Source organism: Phaethon lepturus, unplaced genomic scaffold, assembly GCF_000687285.1.
Source record: "Phaethon lepturus isolate BGI_N335 unplaced genomic scaffold, ASM68728v1 scaffold355, whole genome shotgun sequence".
NCBI classification, from domain to species: Eukaryota; Metazoa; Chordata; class Aves; order Phaethontiformes; family Phaethontidae; genus Phaethon; species Phaethon lepturus.
In genome coordinates, this window is record NW_010542418.1 from 48,357 (window position 1) to 70,665 (window position 22,309).

Here is a 22,309-nt window from a genome sequence, read left to right on the forward strand (position 1 = left end):
CTGGAGGTCATCTTGCTTAACCTCCCTGCTCAAGCAGCATCACCTGGAGCAGGTTGCCCAGCACCATGTCCAGGGAGCTGCTTCTGAGTATCTTCAAGGTTGGAGACTCCACAACCTCCCTGGGCAACCTGTGCCAGTGCTTGGTCACACTCACAATAAGAAGTGTTTCCTGATGTTTAGAGGGAACTTATGTGTTTCAGTTTGTGCCCATTGCCTCTGGTCCTGTCACTGGGCACCACTGAAAAGAACCTGGCTCTGTCCTCCTTGCACCCTCCCTTCAGGTATTTATATGTATTGATGAGATCCCCCTCAGTCTTCCTAGGCTGAACAGTCTTTGTACTCTCAGTCTATCCTCATGAAAGGTGCTCCAGGCTCTTAATTGTCTTAGTGGCCCTTTGCTGGGCTCTTTCCAGGATATCCATCTCTCTCTTTTACTGGGGAGCCCAGAACTGGACTCAGAACTCCAGCTGTGGCCTTACCAGTGCTGAGTAGAGGGGACTTTGCAACCTTACTTTAAAAATTTTTGGTCCAGACTCTTTGCCCATGCAGCCCTATTTCTTATTATGGTGAATCAGTAAATGAAAACAAGTCTCAGAAGTGTAACATTAAGGAGTAATTTTGCACAGGGCAGCACTTACTCAAATTCTAATCTCTCATTCATTTAATATACGTCTAGCTATTGGTAATACTCTTTAACTTACTTTGCAGTAGTCAGCAGCAGTTTGGGGCTAAGGAGCCTGAAAGATGGAATATGGAATGTGAATAACTCCAACATGCTGTGCCCCTTGGCTAGGACGGTAGTGTAAACCTCTGCTGTTTGTTGCAAGTCCTGTAGGTGTTTCACTGAATGAGGGCACTTCTCTGAATCATCTGCAGAGCCTTCAGCTAGCTCTCCCCACCTGCACAGCAACAAGCTGGTGCTTGTCCTTGTGCTGATACACACGACATGCTAAGTTTTCCCTGGAAAGTTGTATTTGTAAGCCATGTACTCCTGTAACTCGGGCATTATACTGTCCCATGTCACTTTTTTCTGTTGGTTGGAGGTTATCGTGTTGTTAAGACTTTGCTTTTTATTATTTCAGCTCACAGCTTTTGGTGGAGACTTAAAGTATACGGTATCTTATGATATTCCAATGGAGAGTGTGGACAGTGATATAGTATCCAGTGTAGATGTCATCATTCAGGTGATTTCTTTCAGCTTTTTACTGTTCAGACATCATTAGGAATCTATGAAAGGGTTAAAAAAAGGAAAATAATATTTCTATAGTAGCAGTTTTGTCAATTTTAAGTCCCTTCTTAAAAGTCACTACCAAGACTTTGTTACTACTCATTTCCCTGATTTTTCTGATCCATTTGTCTGAAATTGTAAGTATACAATACTAGTTATAAATGATAAACACCTACATTTTAACCTATGTGTAAACAGATGAGGTGTTCATTACCAAACTTACAAAGCTCTGTTTACAAAACAAACTACAGCAAGCTGAAAGGACTTGTATTTATGAAACAGATGAGTGTTCTTGCTGATTGCTTACTTTTCTAGATTTATGTTGCAGTTAAAAAGTAGGGGTCCACATTGAATGCAGGCACCTCCAAAAAAGCATTATTTTGTAATACATACTTAACAATAGAAGAAAGGAGAGAAGAGATTCTGTTTTGTAGAGGAGTTTGATTTTTGAAATTTAATTTAATTCTTTTTCCAAAAGAAAATCAAGTATTTGTGAAGTCTCTGAACCAAAAGAGCATGGGATTGTAGTTTTTCTGAAGTCATGGAAAATGCAGACCTTTTACTTTTTTCTAGTGCAAGAAATCTAGTTTTATTGCCTTTTTCTGTGTTATCTGGATGTATATCTGACACTAAATATAATTGGCTAATAAAATTTGCATGCAAAGATGGAAAATGTTTTCCCTGTCTTTCAATTTCAGGGTAATGGGCAGATTTTGAGTACAAGAGCAGCGGGCTTGTCATTACAGCCGTATGAGGAGTACTCTAATGCAGTGAGATTTGTATCAGAGAATTTCATAGACTTTAATACAAAAAAAGCTATAGACCGGGAAATGTTGATGACTGTTCTGGTAAATATGACCCATCTTCTGATCAGGACCAACTACAACATTGCCAAAAAAGCTGTGTACAGGTGAGGGAGAGAATATATTCAAGTTAATCTATATACTCCTATTATTTTTGTGTATGTGAAACACTATTCATAGTGGTAGTATTCATAAAGTTTTACGTTAACAACTTCTAGAAAAAAATAATATAATTGAATTTTCTCAAGACCAGTCTTGTCCCCAAAATACGTTCATGTGGAATGTGTGGAAAAGGGCATGTGGTTATTTTAAAGATATCTGATAGCAGAAACATTGTTTTCTGCTTTAAAGAAATAGTGCATAAAAGCCTTACTACAATGGCTGCTTTGTTAGAGGGAAATATCTTTGAAACTATCAACAGTATGCTTATTTTGGTATGTGGCAAGTTAATCCATCACTGACTATTGAAAACCTGCCAGTAAAGACGTTGGCTGTAATTTCTTTTAATGTCTGTTTGTAGATGTTACAGAGGCTCATCTCTAAGCGAGTGCTTAATAGGAAAATTGGGCTGGAACAAATTAACTGATCATTCCATAGTCTCAAGTCAGCATTAGCAGTATCTGCATCAGACCTGACAGATCTCTGTAAATCATTTTACCTGTGGCTGAGAAGATTGTCTCTGCTGCAAAATGCCGTTGTTTGTAGTAAGAGGTTTTGGTTTGTTGTGTGCAGCAGCAATGAACGGGTGATGTTTCTCACTAGTTACCCACCTGCGATATGTGTCTACTTTAGACATAGTGCAGTAAAGCTGCCTTATTTCGGGACAGCGATAGAAGGCTGGCCCACTGATAGACCTCTAATACCATGACAGAAGGGGAAGGTTTTGTTTAAACCTCTCCGCAGGAGAAGAGACAATGGTGGTAACAATAATGATTACAGGAGGAGGGCACATCTACTCCCAGAGCTGCAAACGCACTGCTAACACTTATGATCGTGGTCTTTCTACAGCAGAGACTTGTGCCTGTTCCTCAGCTGTCACTGCCGGGGAGCAGCACTCAGCAGCAAACTATCCTGTTCAAAATCAAGTTTTGGGAAACAAATGGTGTGATGTTTTCATGCTTGATCCTAGGCTGGACTCTGTGACCCTGGATACTGCAAGTGCAAATGTTACAGATCTTTCTTCAGCACCAGATGTGGAATTCTGTGAATGTCCTCAAGGTTACACAGGAATATCCTGTGAGGTAACCTCTTACAGCATTTTATGTGTGTAAAATATTTTATCTCCTATCTGAAAGGATCTAGGTTTTAAAGGCAGGCTGCCTTTATACTGCCATAAAAGTGTATGTTCTGGGGTGCAATGCTGTCTACTGTACTGTACACAGTGATGTAGATATTTTCTTCCAAATAACTAAATGAGACTTTAAACTTATTTCTTGAATAATTGGTAGCACTAAAAGATGATGATACGCTTTAGAACATCAGTGTTGTAGAGGGAGCAGCTGTAAAAGCTCTGTGAAGCTATTTTGAGCTTACCTTACTCATTAATAGCACTTTTCCTGTATCTGAATCATGTACAGTTTTTCTCTTTTATGTCATTAGCTTTGTGGAAGCAATAAGGAATCTTAGCAGGGAGGAATGATAGCCTTTGGAAGATCCCACAAGGGTAAAATGTATCACATAAGGTGCTGTTTTATATATCTGTGAAGAGAAGATTAGGGAGGCAGAGCACCATCTGCAGAATAGCAGGAATTATTTTGACAAATAATTTTGGTATGAAGCCTTATGTCATAGCACCATTAATGATTCTGCAGAGGGGGTACAACATCTGTTTTTTATTGTTCCATAATAAAGAACTTCACATATTCAACTGCACAAAACTTAACTTATGTGCCTCCAGGGGACAAAGGGCTGAATCAAAGTTTCATGGAGTTAATTCTTATCCCCTTTATCCAGTGCAAGTAAAAAACAACCACAAGGAAAGAGCTGCAGTGACATCAATAGAGTTGAAAGAGCATTCAGTTGCCACAGTGTGAATGAGTCAGATGGTGGGTGGTCGGAAGTGGGCTCTTTGAAAATGTTTTGATGTGTACTTTTAACACATGTAATGCTGCTGCTTCTCCACCCTCCCCATTTCTTTTCAGTCCTGTCTCCCTGGGTACTACCGTGTGGATGGAATACTCTTTGGAGGTATTTGTCAACCCTGCAAATGCAATGGGCATGCAACTGAGTGTGATATTCATGGTGTTTGCTTTGTAAGTCATCCTTCAAAGTGTTTGTGTTTTAAGCATCTATTTAGGAATTAAGAGAACATTTTGGCTGTGGGAGACAAGTTTACAGTGTATGGAAATTTCAAACTATGGGTACCAAGTGTTTATTTTTCTTGCTTTTCATTGTTAAAGTGTTCTCCAATAAGGGTTTATTTCAGTTTACCATTTCAAGTGGGGAGTAGTCAGAACTAAGATAAAAATGTCACCATATACTGGCTGATAAAAATCTTAACTTTGCTTGCTGCAGGTGACAATACAACTTTTCCTGAAAGGAACAAAATTAAGCAATGTTTTGGGTGAATATGTGTTTTCATATATATGTGCATCTTTTGTGACTGACATCAGTGGAAATTACACATTACCTTCTGAAGAGAGAATTTAGCGCTCAGATTTCTTCTGAAATTTAAAGGTCACAGAAATAAAATGGCTGAACACCAGTAAGAAATATATAAGAAGTTTGTTACTGCAAATCTGTGCAATATGAAAATATGTTTGTGTATAAGTAATGTGGCTGGTTTCATGGTGTAAAGTATATTATAAATGTAGGAAAGAAACAATTAGGATTTGTTGTTACAACTCAGGAAAAAATCCCACTTATTTTCAGAGCTCTACTCTGTTCTTCATGGCTGTCTCCTTGAATGTTAACTGCATGCAGACTCCTGCAGGGATCCTTCAGGGGCTGAAAAACTTTCAAGAGTAAATATGAAAAGATTTTTTCCATGTCTCACAGGCTTGTCAACACAACACAACAGGACCTTTCTGTGATCAGTGCTTGCCTGGCTTCTATGGAAGTCCATCCCAAGGAACCTCTGAGGACTGCCAGCCCTGTGCATGTCCTCTGAGTTCTGCTGCAAATAAGTAAGCTGCTTATGTGAGAATTTCTTTGCATCTTCAGCAAAATCAGAAAGTGATAAAGAAAAAATGTCATGAAATCTGAAGGAGAGAGAAGGCCTTTTTTTCTCCCTCTTTATTTGCACGTATTTCATAAAAGCATTGTTTTTCCAAGTAGACCAACTTGTAGACTGAGCTAAGAAAAGCTGAGTGAACTGGTGCCATTTGTACATGAAGGGTGAAAGTAATACTTCAACCTATCCTTGAACTTGGCAGCAAAATCACCGTTATCTTTCATATTTTTTCAGAAAACAACAGAAGGACAGAAGTGTTGCATGTGAAAGAGGAGCTCGGTACAGTAATTGGACAGATTTACTAGAAAGAGGGCCAGGTTTTTAGGAAGTTTTAAAATCTTCCTTTCCTTTAAAAGGAAAAAACCTTTGGAAGAGTTTTTGAAAATTATAACTTTATTATGACATTTTGTAATGCTTAAAGCATTGACGTTAACCTAGAAAAATTTTCTATTACATGGTTATATAGATAGGTGCATGGACTCAAAGGGTGTTTGTAGAAGTCTTGTTATTCTGTATAATGATACTGACTGCCATAAATATTGTTGATAGTTTCAGTCCCACTTGCCAGCTGAGTGAAGGAGGTAGAGTTGTCTGTGACAAATGTCTTCCAGGCTATACTGGTTCTCAGTGTGAAAGGTATGTACACTGGCTTTGAGGAAAATATCTTTATCTTTGTCATCACTGACTGTTCATTATCCTACATGCCTTGAATTGTTCATACCACATGTACAGAACATTTTTAATAAAATTATCCTTCCTGTTTTGTCTTTGCTTGTAATACAGAGACACTTTTGCTAAAAATTTAGTAGGAAATACTCCCTTGGGTGGGGATAGTGTTTCACATGACTGCATTTCAGCTGATGAAGTTTTTAATCTCTGGTGCAGATGTGCTAATGGTTACCATGGAAATCCACTCATGCCTGGACAATCATGTGCTCCTTGTGAATGCAACGGCAATATAAACCCTCAAGAAGATGGCCACTGTGATACCTTCACAGGACAATGCCTGAAATGTCTGGGGAACACAGCAGGTCACCACTGTGAAAAGTGTGCTGATGGGTATTATGGGGATGCAGTGATTGAGAAAAGTTGTCGTCGTAAGTTACTATTATTACTCTTATTACTTTAAATTTAAAGAACACCAAAATGTGGTGTGCATGTAGCAGAATGGATAGGGAGAGCTGCACCTTTTCTGAAAGAGTTAACCTTCAAGTTGTGAGTTGGTAAGTGCAGGTTCAAAACTATGGAGGTGGGTTAGCCTGAGGAAGGAATGTATTATGCTAGGGTCTGACACTTCATATTCTTGAAACTTACTGGTGTGCTTAACACTGTCCCTCCAGTGACCTGCTGTAGACATTTCCTACTTCTGAATGTTACATATAGGGCTGGGAGGAAAAAAAAAAAATCTTAAATGTATCTATTCAGAGGTGTTTATTTTTTTATCTTTTAGCCCAAACGTGTACTACAGGTATTACTGTAGTATATTAACATCTATGAGAGATAAACAGGTCAAACACGTTATATACCAAATTTGGAATTCTGTATAATAAAGAAGGCATGTAGATAGACATTAATGATTTTTTTAAATTTGTTTTCTTTTTGTCTAAACATAAGCCTGTGTGTGCCATGTGAATGGTTCCCTTTCAAGTACTTGTCATCATGAGACAGGCTTCTGTCACTGCAAATCAAATGTGATCGGAGAAAGATGTGATAAGTGCTTGGTAAGCAAATATTTGTGTTCTTAATATCTACATTTTCTTGCATCTTGGTCTTCCAGTTTATCTATAGATATTGTTCAGAGCAGGTACAGATAATAACCGCAAAAATATTCAGGGGAGAGGGGACCTGTTGCTGGAGCAGAGACCAAAAGTTTGACTGCACAGACTTTTGTGGTTGCAAATTGCTCTGCCTGTGCTCTTGGCAGATGTGCAGCTGTGTAGTTGGCTCAGCACCCTTCTGAATAGGGGTGTTCAGGGTAGTGCTGTGCTGACTGGCAGCGTGCAGTCCTGTTGGCTTACCGATAAAACAAACTGAACACTGCTAACAGACCTGAAGGGATCTTAGTGCTGTGCTTGTGCAAAATGAAGTCTAAGTGGGAATGTCTGAAGAATGTGGTTGGTCATAATAAATCCTGGCTGAACACCAAAAAGGGGATCAGCTAAAAGACAGGCCTGTTAAAAGAACAAGTACATACTCACCGGTGATACTAAACAGCGGTTTCCAGCCTTTGTGAAGTGTGGAACTGCCTCAGAGACCAGAGCAGGAAATCTGTGCCCAGTTACTGCCCCTGTGTCAGCCCAGCCAAATGCCTTTCAATCCACATGTACCATAGGTCACTGACATGCTCTGTTCTGGTCTTTCATTCACATTCACAGAAATCTCTGCCTGATTAGCACAGCCCACCCTCACCTCATGGAAGTCTTTATATTGAAATAACCTCAGACTTTAAAACATAAAGTCTCCCTGATGAGATTAGAGGACCACAAGAGCATTTCAGCGTTCAGCTTTTCACCCAAATGCATATTGCATATAGCTGGCAACAGTGAAGAGATGAGGCCAGGGAGTCCTCCCACAGCAGTCACACAGTAACGACCAATATTCATGCAGGTCAGACAGCAGGGAAAGTAAAGAAGAGAAAATAAGAGTGTACATTGTATTGTTTTCAAAAATTCATTAAATGTAGCTCAAACGTATTTATTTCCTGTCTATCAGAATGGTTATTACGGCCTGCTTACTGGGCTTGGCTGCATTTCCTGCAACTGCAGTCGATTTGGCTCAGTCTCCAAGGACTGCAATCATCAGGGGCAGTGTCACTGTGTACCAGGAGTGGCTGGAGAAAAGTGTGATCGTTGTGCTCACGGCTTTCATTCATTTCAGGATGGTGGCTGCATACGTAAGCTCTAATCCATGATCCTTTCAGGGTTTGTCTGGTATTTCTTTCAGCAATAAATTTAATGTTAAACTCTGGCAAAGGTCAGGTGTTGTGATGACTATACAGAAAAATCTGTAGAATAGTGTCCTAATACTTTAAGCTAGGGAACAAAACATTTCTTTGATTGTTTATTGTGTGGTGCCTTGTAAAAGATGGTGACTATGAAATAACAACTCATAAAGGTTGCATGAGAGAAATACTACCTCCTCAGTAGCTCCTTTGTCTCTTTTTACAAAACCCTTCAGTCCTTCAGAGAGAATAGAAAAATTCTTTTTTTCTGCAATTGTTAAAGTTGAGCTACTATTATATATTTGTATACAAGTATAAACATATTTTACCTTTCTTTTTTCATTTAATTCTTAAACATATATTTTATACTTTGATAAGATGTGTCATTGACTGTTTTTTCCCATCATCACCTAGGTATGTACAATTTTTAGTCATGATACACAGGACAATATTAATCCAAACGGAGAACATGCCATCAAAAAACCTAATTCATCATGTTAATAAGATGCCTTTTCCAACACAGTATAGCTGAAAGAATGCCTACCTTTTCTCCAACCTGACAGAAATGTTTTTTGTATGTCTCAGATAGTATAGTAATACAAAACCTGCAGTGAGGTTATGTGATAGGATTATGTTTCGGAACATATACTCTGTTTTTACTAAGACTCAAAGATCCCTTAGATACCTTTAACCATTTCAGTGTCAAATTTTGTAAATGTTATTAAACAATTAATAAAACCACTTTTCTGAACTTCTGCTTTTAGCATTTGTTAAACCGACAAGTGCTTCCTGCAGCAGTTAGTACAGAAATAGTTATTTATCCCAATTATTCACTAAGCAATTCTTGAAAAGTACTAATTCCTGAGATTAATCCTTTTACTTGCCTGAGAACATTATCATATCTCCTGATGAGTTTTGCATCCTCTATAATAGAATCTTTTTCCTACAAATTTACTCTTCTCCACAATAATTTTGTTTGGTTTTGTTGATTCCCCTGTGGAAATGCAGTATGGCTTTTCAAACCACCAAACAGGCTATGTCAAGAAGCAATAATGGGCTTTCAATAAAAAGATGAAATGCCACTGTGGTCATAATTTGTTTCTCAGTGATTAGGGATGGCAAGGAGTTCCTAGTGGGATGGATAAACAGTACTGCTTAATTAAGAAAAGTGAGACTATTGGTGGTCTTGGAGTTTCTTCTCTATAGCCAAAGCAAGGACACAGTTCATCATTTGGTCCTATTTCTTTTGCAGCCTGTGACTGTGCTCATACTCAGAACAACTGTAATGCTGATTCTGGCCAATGCATTTGCCCGCCTCACACTCGGGGACCAAAATGTGAACTCTGTGAAGAAAATCACTGGGGAATCTCCCCTAAACTTGGATGCAAGGTATGATAGTCTGTCTGAAAAGCCATGGCTGTTAAAAGCAATTCGCCTTGTACTAATGTCAGAATTGGACTCTTGTTTTGAGAACTTCAGTCTCTATTCTCTGTCTTGTTAGTGCAACATGCTCACATAAAAAAAAACCCCACCCACACAAAACCAAAAAAACAGACCATAAAGTGTTTACTGAGGAACCTTCTAAGAAAGCTGTTTTTGAAAATACTGATCAGAGTGTCTATTCTGGGTAGGTGCATAGATCATATTAAAATTCTGAAATGTGTATTTTAACTTCTAATTGTTTAAATAGTGATACTAAACCAGATTTATAGCAACAGTTGGCAACAGCATAGTTTCTGTGCTAATCAAGGAGTCATGGTATCATGGTTTTAAGGTAGATTTCATTGTTTTTCTCTTGGAATTAACTGCACGCTTTTTTCTGAATATTTAAAATTAAAATGGTATCAGGTAGTTAATGTTTCATGAATGGAGAAATGGTAACTCCCATTATTTCAGCTTAATATTTATGATTAAGCAGTATAATGCCAACTCAGTGCAGATCCAAGGAGTAGTAACCATTTACGCAATTACATTCAGGCAGTAAATCCCCTGTCAGGGCCAATCTTTATTTTATAAATGTTGAGTTTTTTAAAAGCCTCAGAATTACATGAATATAATGGGTAATTTTAATGGAGAAACCACAAATACAATCACTTTGACAAGGTCTGTCATTATATGCAGTAAGTGCTTGACAAATACAAGTATCAGCAAAATTGTTTTCCGTTTTCTCTCTTTAATTTTTTAGCGTAAGGATGATAATAGTCCTATAATATCTCTTCAGAGTTTACCATCTTAATGAGTTAATAGCAACTTACTTGGCAGCCAGTCATTAAACCACTGCTTTGTCAGCTACCATCTACTGTCATTCTTGCCTAAAGTTCTGCAAATAGAGCAGGCTGGTCCCTGTGTGTTTTGCTTGAAGTGCTCCTTTTCGTAGGGTGATTCCACAGCACTTGCCAATGATCAAGTTTAAATATGTAACTACCACTTTTGCTCCATTGTTTAGCATTCCTTTTGGTAACAGCATCACAGTAATTAACATGAATTACTCTGAGGTATTTCAGTTACTTTCTTGATGCAACAAACTACTGTGGTCTGCAGATAGCAGTCCCAACAGAGGCTCCCCTGCGGTCAATAATCAGCTGTGCCAGGCTGAGGTCTGGTGCAATGTCTACTGGCAAACCCTGGAAAGGCTCTTGCATGCTCTCCACATGGATGATATTGGGGAGATGCTATTGGAAACACAGCTGGTCTGTTTTTACAATGGACTGCACTAGTGGAATACTTCATGTAGCTCCATTTCTTGCAGTTTTCTTGGTATTCAGCATCCATTTCTGGGTGCAGTGATGGAGCAGAGCTGTAGTCATGTTCTGCTTACAGCCCTTTTCACGTGTGCTGCAGCACAGTTAATTGTACCTTAGAGCCCTTATTTATCTTTATCACATATAGATAGAGATTGAAGTACATGTAAATTATTTCTGTTATTATGGTTCTCTAAAATATGGTTTGATGTTCAGAGCTGTAGAGACCTTTAATGGTACCTGGGAGCCAAAGTTGTAAACTTGTTTGGTCATAAAGTGTGTGAGACTCAGCGGTGTAGTACCTAGTCCTTGCTGCTAGAGTGAAAACTGCTTAATACAAAGAGTACTAATGGTGAGCAGAAAACTTGTGAAGAATGCTAAAGGATACATAGTGATGCTAATAGATTTTGTGGGTCTTTGTGATGATGAGGAAAGAAGACTCGGGGCAAATGCTCACAGTCAGGTGGTGATAGGTGAAATGTACTTTTTGCCTGCACTGTTAGAAATAACCACAGAGCACAATTGGGCTTGTTAAGTAACCACAGATACGAAAGAAAGACTGAATATTAGATCCAGTCTGCTTCAAAAAAAATGACAAATTAAGTACATCCACTTTGCATATTTGTAATAACAGGTTCATATTCCTGAACCTGTTGTTATTATTCATTTGCGTAATGAAGGATGGAGTCTGACAGGGAACAGTATTCCTTTGCTATTGAAGGATGGACTCTGACAGAGAACAGTATTCCTTTGGTATTGAGTTGCAGTGCATGCTGAGCTTCCCACCTTTGGATGCAATGAGATTCTTCATTCCTCATCAAATATTAAATAAGTTTGAGCAAGATGTAGATGCTATTAATGCTCCTTGAAATCTTAAAAGAATGTCAGTATTAAGAATTTTTTTTTCTTTCTGTCATATTTATAAAATTATTGTACTTACAGATTTCTTTCATCTGACATTTATATAACTTTATTTTAATTTGCTTGCTGCACTGAATGCATAGTATTTTAAATAAAGTCTTCTGGATTTTTTCCTTCAACTTTGATTCCCAACCCAGATTTGGGAATCAACAGAGCTTCTTACTTTTTGCCATCCACTGTTTACTGGAATGCAGTTCTTTGTTCAAATACAAACCAAACCACCTCATTTCTATGTGGAAGTCCTTCCCCTTTACTATTATAGAGTAATTGTTGACAAACATTGAGTTTTAAGGGCTACTCTAAATTTACTGTACTGGTTTGGTTGTAACAAAATTGTTCTTAAAGATCTGCTATTTATGAACATTTCTTTTCATCTAAGGCTTGCAACTGTAGCGACACTGGTTCTGCCGGTCTCCAGTGTGATGTATTGACAGGTCAATGCCAGTGCAAAGCTGAATTTGGAGGACAAGCCTGTTCCAGGTGTGCACTAGGCTACAGGGACTACCCGGACTGTGTTGCCTGTGACTGTGACTTGAGGGGAACCAAAGCGGAGATGTGTGATGACACTGAAGGACTTTGTGGTTGTGAAGAAGAAACTGGCATCTGTACCTGCAAGGTACTGAAGTATTCAGACACTTTTGGGACAGCGTTGGGGTTTTCTGGTCACTTATTACATAAAAGTCATGGAAGGTGTAGGGCTGAAAAGACTTCAGAAGGCAATCTGCATTCCTTCTTTGAGACATTTCTGAATACACCTAAATCACCCCTAAAGGATTTTCTGTACCAGTGCTAAATAAGTCTTATTATTAGTCAACTGGGTTTAAAAACTGCCAGGTGAGGTTCCCCACTTTGGGTGAACACAACACAGCTGTAGGCAGAAGAGATAGCAACATTATCAACATGGCGTTATTTCTGTTCTCAGAAATTCCTGTGATAATACTAATCCTCCCTTTGTTTTGTTTTACATAGCCAGGTAATTTTAGTTCCAGTTTGCGATCATAAAATTATTGTGGCACAGTACTGTAGTTCTCTTTTAGAGAGAATTCCTGGAATTTGATCTGTGGGTGTGTGTTAGGAAGTCAGGATACATCAGACTATATGCCTAATAGCAAAAAGTCATTTCTGGCTGAATGATGCTGAATCATTGCTAAGTTTACAAAACAGCCACTGTACATCTGATAGAAAAATGACTGTTGTCTTTCTAGTCTTCTACAGGATTTGGCGTATTTCACGGGTATGGTCTCACTGCAGTCCTAAATTCAAATAGATTGCATTTGCTTAATGTAAGATCCATTTGTTTATTCTGTATTAAGTGAACTTCTGTAACTATGCCATTCTTGTCGTATATTCAGAGTCCTCTTTTTTTATGGATTAGTATTGTAAGGTAGAAATGATTTAGGATGCATTTGTGTTGCTTTTCCTTTTGCTCCTAGATTTCCTTCTGTCTCTTGAATAAGATTAAGCACTGGCCATGGGTTTTGGGAAAAAAATTTTTGTAAATGTTGTTAAATATATGAGAATGGTGCTAGTGACTTCAGTGTCACTATATTTCTCTGTATGATGTAAATGCCTTCTGATACCAAGAACAATGCCATATGAACCATTTTTAATGATACAATTTTTATGTGTTTCATTTATCCCACATGCTTTTTTCTACAATTGCATTTTGCTTTGCAAATAGTTCCAGTAATAATAGTTGATAACTCATGTGCACTATTTCTTAGTTGCTATTTAAAAGTGGGGTTTTTTTCAGTACACATACAACATTGGAGAAGAACCAGCTGCAATAGGTAAAAGTGTTCTTGATGCAATGAGCAATACAGACAAAGTGTTTCTACCTCAAGCCGAGGAATACTATTCCTTCATAAAGTCTAGGAATATTTTGTTGCAAGAGTTGCGGTGCTGAGTGCAGGTCATGTTAATTGACATCATCGTAAGTTTCTGAGCAGACAATCTCTGATAAAACGTTGTTTTTTCTTTAACTTAAAAGTTTAAATTCCCTACGTGCTGTTTTGGCAATGAATTGCTTCATTCTTTGTGTAGACAGCACTTCTACAGATTCTTCAATTCTAGATGTGAAAGCATTTTAAAAAACTAATTAAATGATAGAAAACTCCAGTGAAAAATCTATTATGTTCTTATCCTCATTATACAAATGGAATGAAATACAGAAGTGTTTTCTGCTCAGACGCACACGGTTTTATTAGGCTTGGGAACAGCACATTGATTCAGATCATAGAACCTTGCTCTTTTGAAGATACTAATGATAGGAAGAAACCAATAGATACAAAATGGAGAATCTCAACTTTTTTAAAATGTGGTTATGTTGCAAGTTCAAATTTGTGTCCTGTGCTATAACCAATGGCAGTGCTTACGAATAACTCACATATATTGTTAATAGCGAAGTCTGAATTGACGAAGTGGAAACATTAAATACAGAGATTGAGTAGTATAGATTTTTCGGAAAAGGCATGAATCTGTTCTTGAAAGACTAAGTGGTAGAAAATAACTTACTTCAAGGCAACAAATCTATGCCTTCATAGGTCTCTCTCCAACCTTCTGGTTAAAGGTGCCAGTGGGCACTGACTGTAGTTTTGCATGTTTCTTCAAGTTGGACTTACCAGTTGGGAATTGAGTGCAGAAACAGATGCTTGGAAATAGGTCCCCCAATTCCTATTAATACTGAGCAGTTTCTTTGGCTTTAAGAGCCTGTTTTCCAGATAGGGTGGGGCAGGGAGTGGTGTAGATTTTTGTCTTGAATGGAAATGTATAGCTGCTAATTTTTGCTAGAAACTAGAATATGTGAGTTCAGTTTGAATGTTCCTTTTTAAAAAAAAAAAGAAAAAAAAAACCAGCCTTGGAAAATAATGAAAAAATAATATACTGCATAGTAAAACAGAATGGATACAATAAGTGAATTCCTGTTATGTAGTTTACATAGCAACTAGTTTTTCTTCCAAAAAGAACCATCTTTCATTCAGCTAGCAAAGCAACATAAGTGTGCTGTTATGGGGTGTGTTTTTTCTTTTTTGTTTCCTCTAGGAAAATGTATTTGGCCTACAATGCAGTGAGTGTAAACCTGGAACTTTTGCTCTGTCTGCCAACAATGCACTAGGTTGTACTCCATGTTTCTGTTTTGGGATGTCCACATTTTGTTCGGAACTAGAAGATCATGTGAGAATTCCTGTAAGTAAAGTCACATCAATATACAGACGTAGTTTGGTGTTATCCTCATGTTAGGTACCACACTGGTGTGCCTAAGGTTGCGTACATTTCATTAATCAGGCTGAATGTTTATGGAGGTAACGGCATGTGGCAGAACAAAAAAGAAAGCAAATGGTAAGTGGTCATAGTCTTATTTCTGAAGCCTTGTGTTTCACTCTTCACTTTTTAAAAGAAAAGTAATTGTGAAACATGTTTGCCAATTTTTTGGTTTGGTCATTTATTACGCTAAGATGGACTATTGACTATCTCAAAGCAGCTGAAACTGTTAACAGTATGTTACACTGAGATAGATTCATTCAACAAAAATATTCTCTTGTTCTTTGTTTTGCAGATAACCTTGACTCCAGATCAGTCCATTCTGCATGTAGTAGCTCAGAGTAACCTGACTGGAACAGTGGAAGGAGTATTTTCACAATTTCCTGATGTTTTACTGGATGCTGCCATAGTCAGAAAATACTTAAATACAGAAACATTTTACTGGAGGTTACCAGGGCAATTTCAGGGAGACCAGGTAAGACCATTACATAATTTGAATGCTTTTTAGACCATTTCTTTATTGTCACTCCTTTATTGTATAATAGTCACTTTATCTTGGTAACATTTTTCTGTGTTAGTTCTATTCTTGTAGGTCATAATAGTATAAACATTCGGTGATTGAACTTATTTATAGAAAGCAAAAACAGTAAGTTTACATTACCCTTTCCTAATGAGATTTTTGTTGACCCTGTAAATTGGTAACACCCATATTTAATTACCATGTTACTCTTCAGAGATCATATGGGGGGGAAGAGTGATGTATTCAATTCTACTTTAGAAACCTGAAAGAGTTTTCAGCCTTGGCACTAGATTCAGTATATAGATTGTGGAATCTATATTGCTTAGGAATTAAATTAAAATTGAGTGCACACCTTGAAAGGGCCTAAAATAAGAAACAGACTGCTTTTTATAAATACGCATTTAACCTTGGTGCAAAAACTGCTGAGTTTAAGTCAATTTTCATGTTTTATTGCCAATTCTTCAAAGAACTGACACTTCTCAAGTCAACTGATGACATTAAAATATTTTCAGCTAGTAACTCTAACCTTGGAATAAATAAAAGTGACAATTTTTTATCCAAACAGCTCATGGCCTATGGAGGAAAGCTGAGATATACTGTTGCTTTTTATGCTTTGGATGGCTTTGGAACCTCAAATTTTGAGCCACAGATTCTAATGAAAGGAGGTCACACCAGCAAGTTGGTCATCTATGTAGACATCCCTTCTCCAGAAAACGGAGTAAGAACTGACAAGGAAGTAGAAATGAAGGAGGTGAGTCAAAACATTGATGTGGAAATATTGCCTTTCTTTCATGAGCTTTTACAGAAAAGCTCTACATATTTAATAAAATACTTGGGAAAAAATGCATAGCTGATTTCAAATAAGGTAAGTAAATAGAGCGCTTGGATTAAAATGCATCTATTTTAGGGAAAAAAATGCTGGGAATATTGTGCTATAGCAGCAAATAACATTTTGACATCGCTTCTTCTTTTGGAAGTGCTGAAGGTGTTGCTGTAGCAAGCTTTTCAAACACAGACTCAGATTTCAGTGATAAGTGACAGGCAGGCGGATATTGTCAATCTCGGGCAGTCTCATAGTTATGTAGCCTGTATGTTACATTCACCACCTAGGAGCATTGCATGGGACGTGAATATTAGCCTAGAAGGAGCAATAAGTTGCAGTAGTGTCCACCTGACAACTTCAGAGGAGGTAACAATGACCTGCTTTGGTCTATGGGACTCTCTGCTGATGGCGGCTGAGGTGAGGTCTCTCTTCTTGACAGGAGGCAGGATGCAGTTACAACACCTGTTTCTAACTGCACATAAATTGAGTGCTGTGAAATCCTGGTCTTTTGGCTGTTTGGGTTCTCCAGATATAGCCAGAAAAAGCTGTGCCATGCAGGCCTGGACTGCTTTCCTGTAGGAACTGGTCATGCAACTTGAGTGCAGGGAAGGAGAGGAGAAAGGGCATAAACCCAACTTGTTCTATAACATGGAGCAAGATTTTGGATTTTCTGTGGCCTAGAGTTTAGACATAGTCACTGTAACTGCATTTCTGAAAGAACACAAAAGGAGGAACAGACCGTTACCTTGACGTGAGCTTGAACATTCATGGTTTTAATAATATGCGTTATGTTCCCCTAGGATTCTTGGAAGTATTTTAACTCTGTGTCTGATGAGCCTGTCTTACGTTCCGACTTCATGTCTGTGCTAAGCAATGTTGAATACATCCTTATCAAGGCAGCTTATGGCCAAGGATTACAGCAAAGCAGGTAAAGCAATCTCTGATTACATTTACTGTAATTTAACTTAGAAATAGTCCCAACTGAGCTATACAGTAAATATTTAACTCAAATTAGAGAAATTTCCAATTTCCTATTTGTAACTTATGTTCTTCCTCTGATAAGAAAACATTTATGACCTTTAATGGCAGCAGAATCCCTCTTTAATTCTTTCTGTGAAACACTAAATGTCTCTGCTTCTTACTTTGATAGAAAAGCTCATAAAGAAGCACAGAGCGTTACAGGCTGATGCAGTGTTGGCTGGTCTATATCATATCCTTATCTATATCAGTATGGCTGATGTAGTTATGTTTTCTAAATTATTTATTTCCCATCTTATTTTCATGGGTACTGATATTTTTATTTGTTTTTTTTCAGTTGAAACACATGGCCCCCTGTGTTCTTGGGTTTGTACCAATCTAGGTCTCTCCTGTAGCTTTATGAATTCTGGCCAGTGGTACTAAAATATTCACACCTCAGAATGGTAGCATTTTACTGCCATTTTGAACAGAACTAGGTTATTAATGAGAGGGAAGAGATGGGATATAGTCATTGCATCTGTCAGTTCAGAAACTAACAAGACAAGCAGAGATGCATCCAGTGAAAACCCAATATCTGTACATCTTCACAGCTGCAAAGAAGTGTGATTCCACCTCCAGATTCGGGAATATTTTTGATTCACAGGCCCTCAACTATCTCTTTGTTAGCTCTGTCCAAAAACCCATAGGACAAAACAGATGTATTTCTGTCTAGTGTTTCTGAGGCCGAAATACATACGGGTGGGTTTGTCAAGTTGTGCAAACCAGTGGGAATCAACCTATATTACTTTGAAATACTTCTGATTTGTTTCTTGTAGGTCCTGAAATTCCATAAATACGTAAAGAATCTTGAGATTTTATTGAGATATTTGCATGGGGAAAATGGCATCATGGGAGATTATGTATGGTATCCCTGATGTTGAAGAATAAAAATGTTTGGTTATCAGTTTTGCTCCTAGAACTTCTCTAGATGTTCACGCTCTCTTCTGCATGTATCTTGTAGAATTGCAAATATCTCAATGGAAACTGCAGTGAAGTTTGAAGAAATGCATCTAGGCAGAGCTAGAGCTCATCTTGTAGAGCAATGTAGATGTCCTACTGGTTATGCTGGATTGTCCTGTCAGGTACAGAATCCTTGAATCCTTTTTGTGTGTCTAATAGTGTGATAATAAAAAAAAAATGGCTTAAATGGCTTTTTAAATTGTTTGTAACTATTGATAACCATGATAATTTTTTTAATGTATTTTATTCCCTTTACAAATAGAGCTGTGCTCCAGGATACTACAGGGGAAAGCATACAGAACTCAGTGTAAAAGAGCCTCATGCTTCGATAGCACCTTGTGTGCCATGTCATTGCAACAACCACAGTGAAACCTGTGATCCTGGAAGTGGAAAGTGCTTGGTATGTACAATTCATACGTTTTTCTATTGTTTTCACCTGAGCATACAATGGCAGTAACCTATGGAAAGAGTTTCTTGGAGAAGTATATGGCTGTGCTATGTGGATAAAATATAATTTCCCCTCAACTCCGAAAAATGGAAAATCTGAGTAATATTTCCCTTAGGATCCATTTAGTAAAATTATCAAACGTTTTGGACACTAACATCTTTGAAATAATTAACTATTTTTTTATTTTACTTTACAAATAACTTATGTATCAGTTCAGTTTATCTGTTTTTCCATGAGATTTTTTTGGGCTTCTGTCCTTGGTCTGGCCAAGGTCTGCTTAGTCACACAAAAAAGAAGTAGAAAAGGAAGCAGTAAGCCATACCACACCACAGACTAGGTCAAAGTCAAATTCTTTGTCTCTCAGGGAGAGAATCTTCTGGGCAGCTCTAAGTGAGGCTTTTTTAACTCCCAGAGACAAAATTAGTAAAACGATACCCCTCAACTAAGTTAATTTGCTCGCTTCTCTCATTTTATCCCAAAAGATGCAAAGAGGAGCCACATCCAACTAACACATTGCGCCTCTCTTGTGGGCTGAAAGCCCTGCAGACAGCAAATTCTCAGCTAACCAAATGAGGTACATTAAGTCTGTTCTCTGCTATGGCTCAATTATTCTTTCCTAAAGTTTTTTTCAGTTGCTTTTTTTTTTCCATTGGTAAATTGATTAGTTTGAAGTCAACATCTGCTGAAATAATTTTTGAAGTCAGTTTTTAAAGTAAGTTTCCTTAGTCCTTCAGGCTTATGTAAACCATTCTTCCGCTTTTAGATTGGTCCTAAAGTAATATATCTCATGAGTGAGAACTACTGTTCTCATTTCTACACGGCCAAAACACATAGGTCTTTCACACTAGTGAATACTAGTCATTCTTCCTCTCAGCTTCTTTTTGCAGGGGTGACAAGTCAGCTACGTGTTGAGATTACTACTTAGACATTTCTGGATGAGTAGTGTAGGCAAAAGAGATGTTCTTCACCTCTGACTTCTGCTCCCATACAATAGGGGGCTGCATTGCTACTGCTTACTGTCTTCAACTAATCTCTAAAACATACACACTTGCAAGAATATGAATTAAAAAAAAAAAAAAAAAAGGAAAAAAGGGGGGAAAAAAAAGGAGAAACTGAATTTTATATATTTAGTGGACTAGTCATTTGCATTATGTTTATAATACTAATTTAGTGTTTTAATATTAATAGCTCTGTCTATAGATCAGTGTTGTTGACAAATTAAATGTAGTGTCTGTGAATCCTAACTGTGGATGGTCCTTGGTTTATAATATTCAAATGCATTTGCTGAAACATTGAAACTTGCATTCTTCATCCAGGTATCCTGTTTAATTTTTCCATCAGTTGCTGCTTTTTTGGGGATGGGGGGGAGTTGCTTTGTATTGTGATTTCCTTGCTTGAATTGGATTAATAAAAGCAGAAATACATAAACCTTAATGGAAATTTGTAACAGAAATTAGGTCAGCCTGCCTGAGGGGGCATTCACATAAGAGAAAATATGCTGCCATTCTGCTTATTTCTGCATAAAAGTTTCCTCCACTCAGAGAGTGCTGACCAATGGATAATGGCATTTAGAAATGATTGCTGGAAACTGTATATGTTTATTGATTGGGGGGAAGATAAAGTTCCTCTTGTTGTTTTGTTGTTGTTTTAATCTGTCTGAATTCCTTTTTGTGTATCAGAACTGCAGAGATAACACAGTTGGTGATTACTGCAGTGCTTGTGCGCCAGGCTACTATGGGAAAGTAACTGGATCTGTCAACGACTGCTCTCTTTGTGCCTGTCCCAGAGCCAACCCTGTTAGGTAACCAAACTTATAAATCCAATGTACATTTTAGCATTACGGATTTCTTGTGCTGTATGTCTCGCCTTCTATTCCCCCCATGCTATGACAACAGGAGTTAGTTATTACATGTCCTTAATTTTTAGACATTTGGAAGCTACCTATTTTAGTAAATGGAGCTTACAATTCTGAGTTGTACACAGCTAATGGTAGGTAACTCTGTGAGGCTTTAAAATAAAAATGTTAACTGATAAGCCAATTTTTCCTCGAAGAGTAGATCAGCCACATGGAATGTTTTATAGATAATGGAGTAAGTTGCTCTGATATGTTTTAGTTTCAAATGTTGGTCTCGGTTTTCATGAAAAAAATGATGCTTTTGTATTTACAAAGATTGTGGGCATCTCCAGTTAATGCAGGAACTTTTCATGAGATGAGTCCCAAGGGAAGAGCAAGAACTCTTTTTTGTTTGAAATGTATACATCTGTTTGTTTGGTAGAGGAGCGGTTAACTTCTTATTTTGAAAATCAAAATGCTGTGCAGGCTGTTTTTTTTCCCCAGAAGCTTGGAAAGCATATTTGTTATTTGCTTTTGGATAATTGAATCAGAGTAAGAGTCTAGCAGCTCTCATGTTCTCATGCAAATTTCAGTTACATATATACTATATCATGCAGTATCCATTTTTCATTGTCTTATCTTTTAAAAGGAAAGCCATAAGATGCTTTAGCATGTTGTACAGTAATGGAGTTGCATCAGGAAAGCAAACTTTTTCAGGAAAAATAATTTAAAGTACAACTTCTAGAGTACTGCATCAGACTGAGCAGAGGATGCTGTTGCTTACAGTATTTAACCTGTGGCTGAAGGTGTTCACTGTCTTTGTATGGTCTTCCATTTATGTGCTAGCAGGTATTTGTTTATCCTTCCTCCAGTTTTAGTCCCACTTGTGTCCTGAAAGGTGCTCAGGATTACCACTGTGATGCTTGTCTCCCAGGATATGAAGGACAGTACTGTGAAAGGTGAGTTACACATGATGTCCCTATTTATCCCCAACTCCCAAGGACAGTTTTATTAATATGAGCCATATTTGTACTTGGAACGGATTATTCAATGTTCATAAATAAATATATGAGTAAGTGTACAAGGACTTAGAGTGATTTGTTAGTTACTGTTAAGAAGCCATTAATTAGAAACCTACCAGTGATTTTCAAAGATAAATACCACATCTAATGTTATGATCAATATCATCTAATGTTCAGTGTCCCATTCCTCCCTGTGTAGGTGCTCCCTTGGCTACTATGGTGACCCTCAGCTTCCAGGTGGCAGCTGCCATCCATGTCGGTGCAATCCAAGTGGCTCTGTTCATGTTAACTGTGATCGTGCAACTGGCCAGTGCCTCTGTAAGCAAGGTGTGACAGGACAGCTCTGTGAGGAGTGTGAACCGAGACATCTACTTGTGGAAGATGAGTGTGTTTGTAGGTGGTTTTTAAATTGTTTACTTTCCCAATGGGCTTTGGTCTATTCCAGTGATATTTATGTGCATGTGATTATTTCTTGAATGTTTTTACGATGTGAAGCCCTATTCTTTCTATGAAAGGAGAGAAATCTTAACAACTTAATATCTCTGTAAAACAGGGAGGGCTTGGAGTAGATAATCTCCAGAGGTGTCTTCCAACCTCAACTATTCTGTGAACACAGAG

At 37.8% G+C, this 22,309-nt stretch overlaps 1 protein-coding gene across 1 annotated transcript in view; it reads left to right on the forward strand.

The window, feature by feature from the left end:
* LAMA1 (laminin, alpha 1) overlaps positions 1-22,309 on the forward strand; it is a gene marked incomplete at its 3' end in the record, with an annotated part of 62,060 nt that overhangs the window by 27,301 nt on the left and 12,450 nt on the right. Inside the window, exons 12-31 of the mRNA XM_010287995.1 lie at positions 1,083-1,184; positions 1,927-2,138; positions 3,161-3,272; positions 4,173-4,283; positions 5,029-5,156; positions 5,753-5,839; positions 6,089-6,300; positions 6,818-6,924; positions 7,916-8,096; positions 9,397-9,533; positions 12,186-12,422; positions 14,849-14,992; positions 15,363-15,542; positions 16,153-16,338; positions 17,211-17,338; positions 18,389-18,509; positions 18,650-18,787; positions 20,515-20,636; positions 21,542-21,628; positions 21,891-22,084. Coding sequence (XP_010286297.1) covers positions 1,083-1,184; positions 1,927-2,138; positions 3,161-3,272; positions 4,173-4,283; positions 5,029-5,156; positions 5,753-5,839; positions 6,089-6,300; positions 6,818-6,924; positions 7,916-8,096; positions 9,397-9,533; positions 12,186-12,422; positions 14,849-14,992; positions 15,363-15,542; positions 16,153-16,338; positions 17,211-17,338; positions 18,389-18,509; positions 18,650-18,787; positions 20,515-20,636; positions 21,542-21,628; positions 21,891-22,084 — 2,926 coding nt within the window. The remainder of the gene's footprint in view (positions 1-1,082; positions 1,185-1,926; positions 2,139-3,160; positions 3,273-4,172; positions 4,284-5,028; positions 5,157-5,752; positions 5,840-6,088; positions 6,301-6,817; positions 6,925-7,915; positions 8,097-9,396; positions 9,534-12,185; positions 12,423-14,848; positions 14,993-15,362; positions 15,543-16,152; positions 16,339-17,210; positions 17,339-18,388; positions 18,510-18,649; positions 18,788-20,514; positions 20,637-21,541; positions 21,629-21,890; positions 22,085-22,309) is intronic.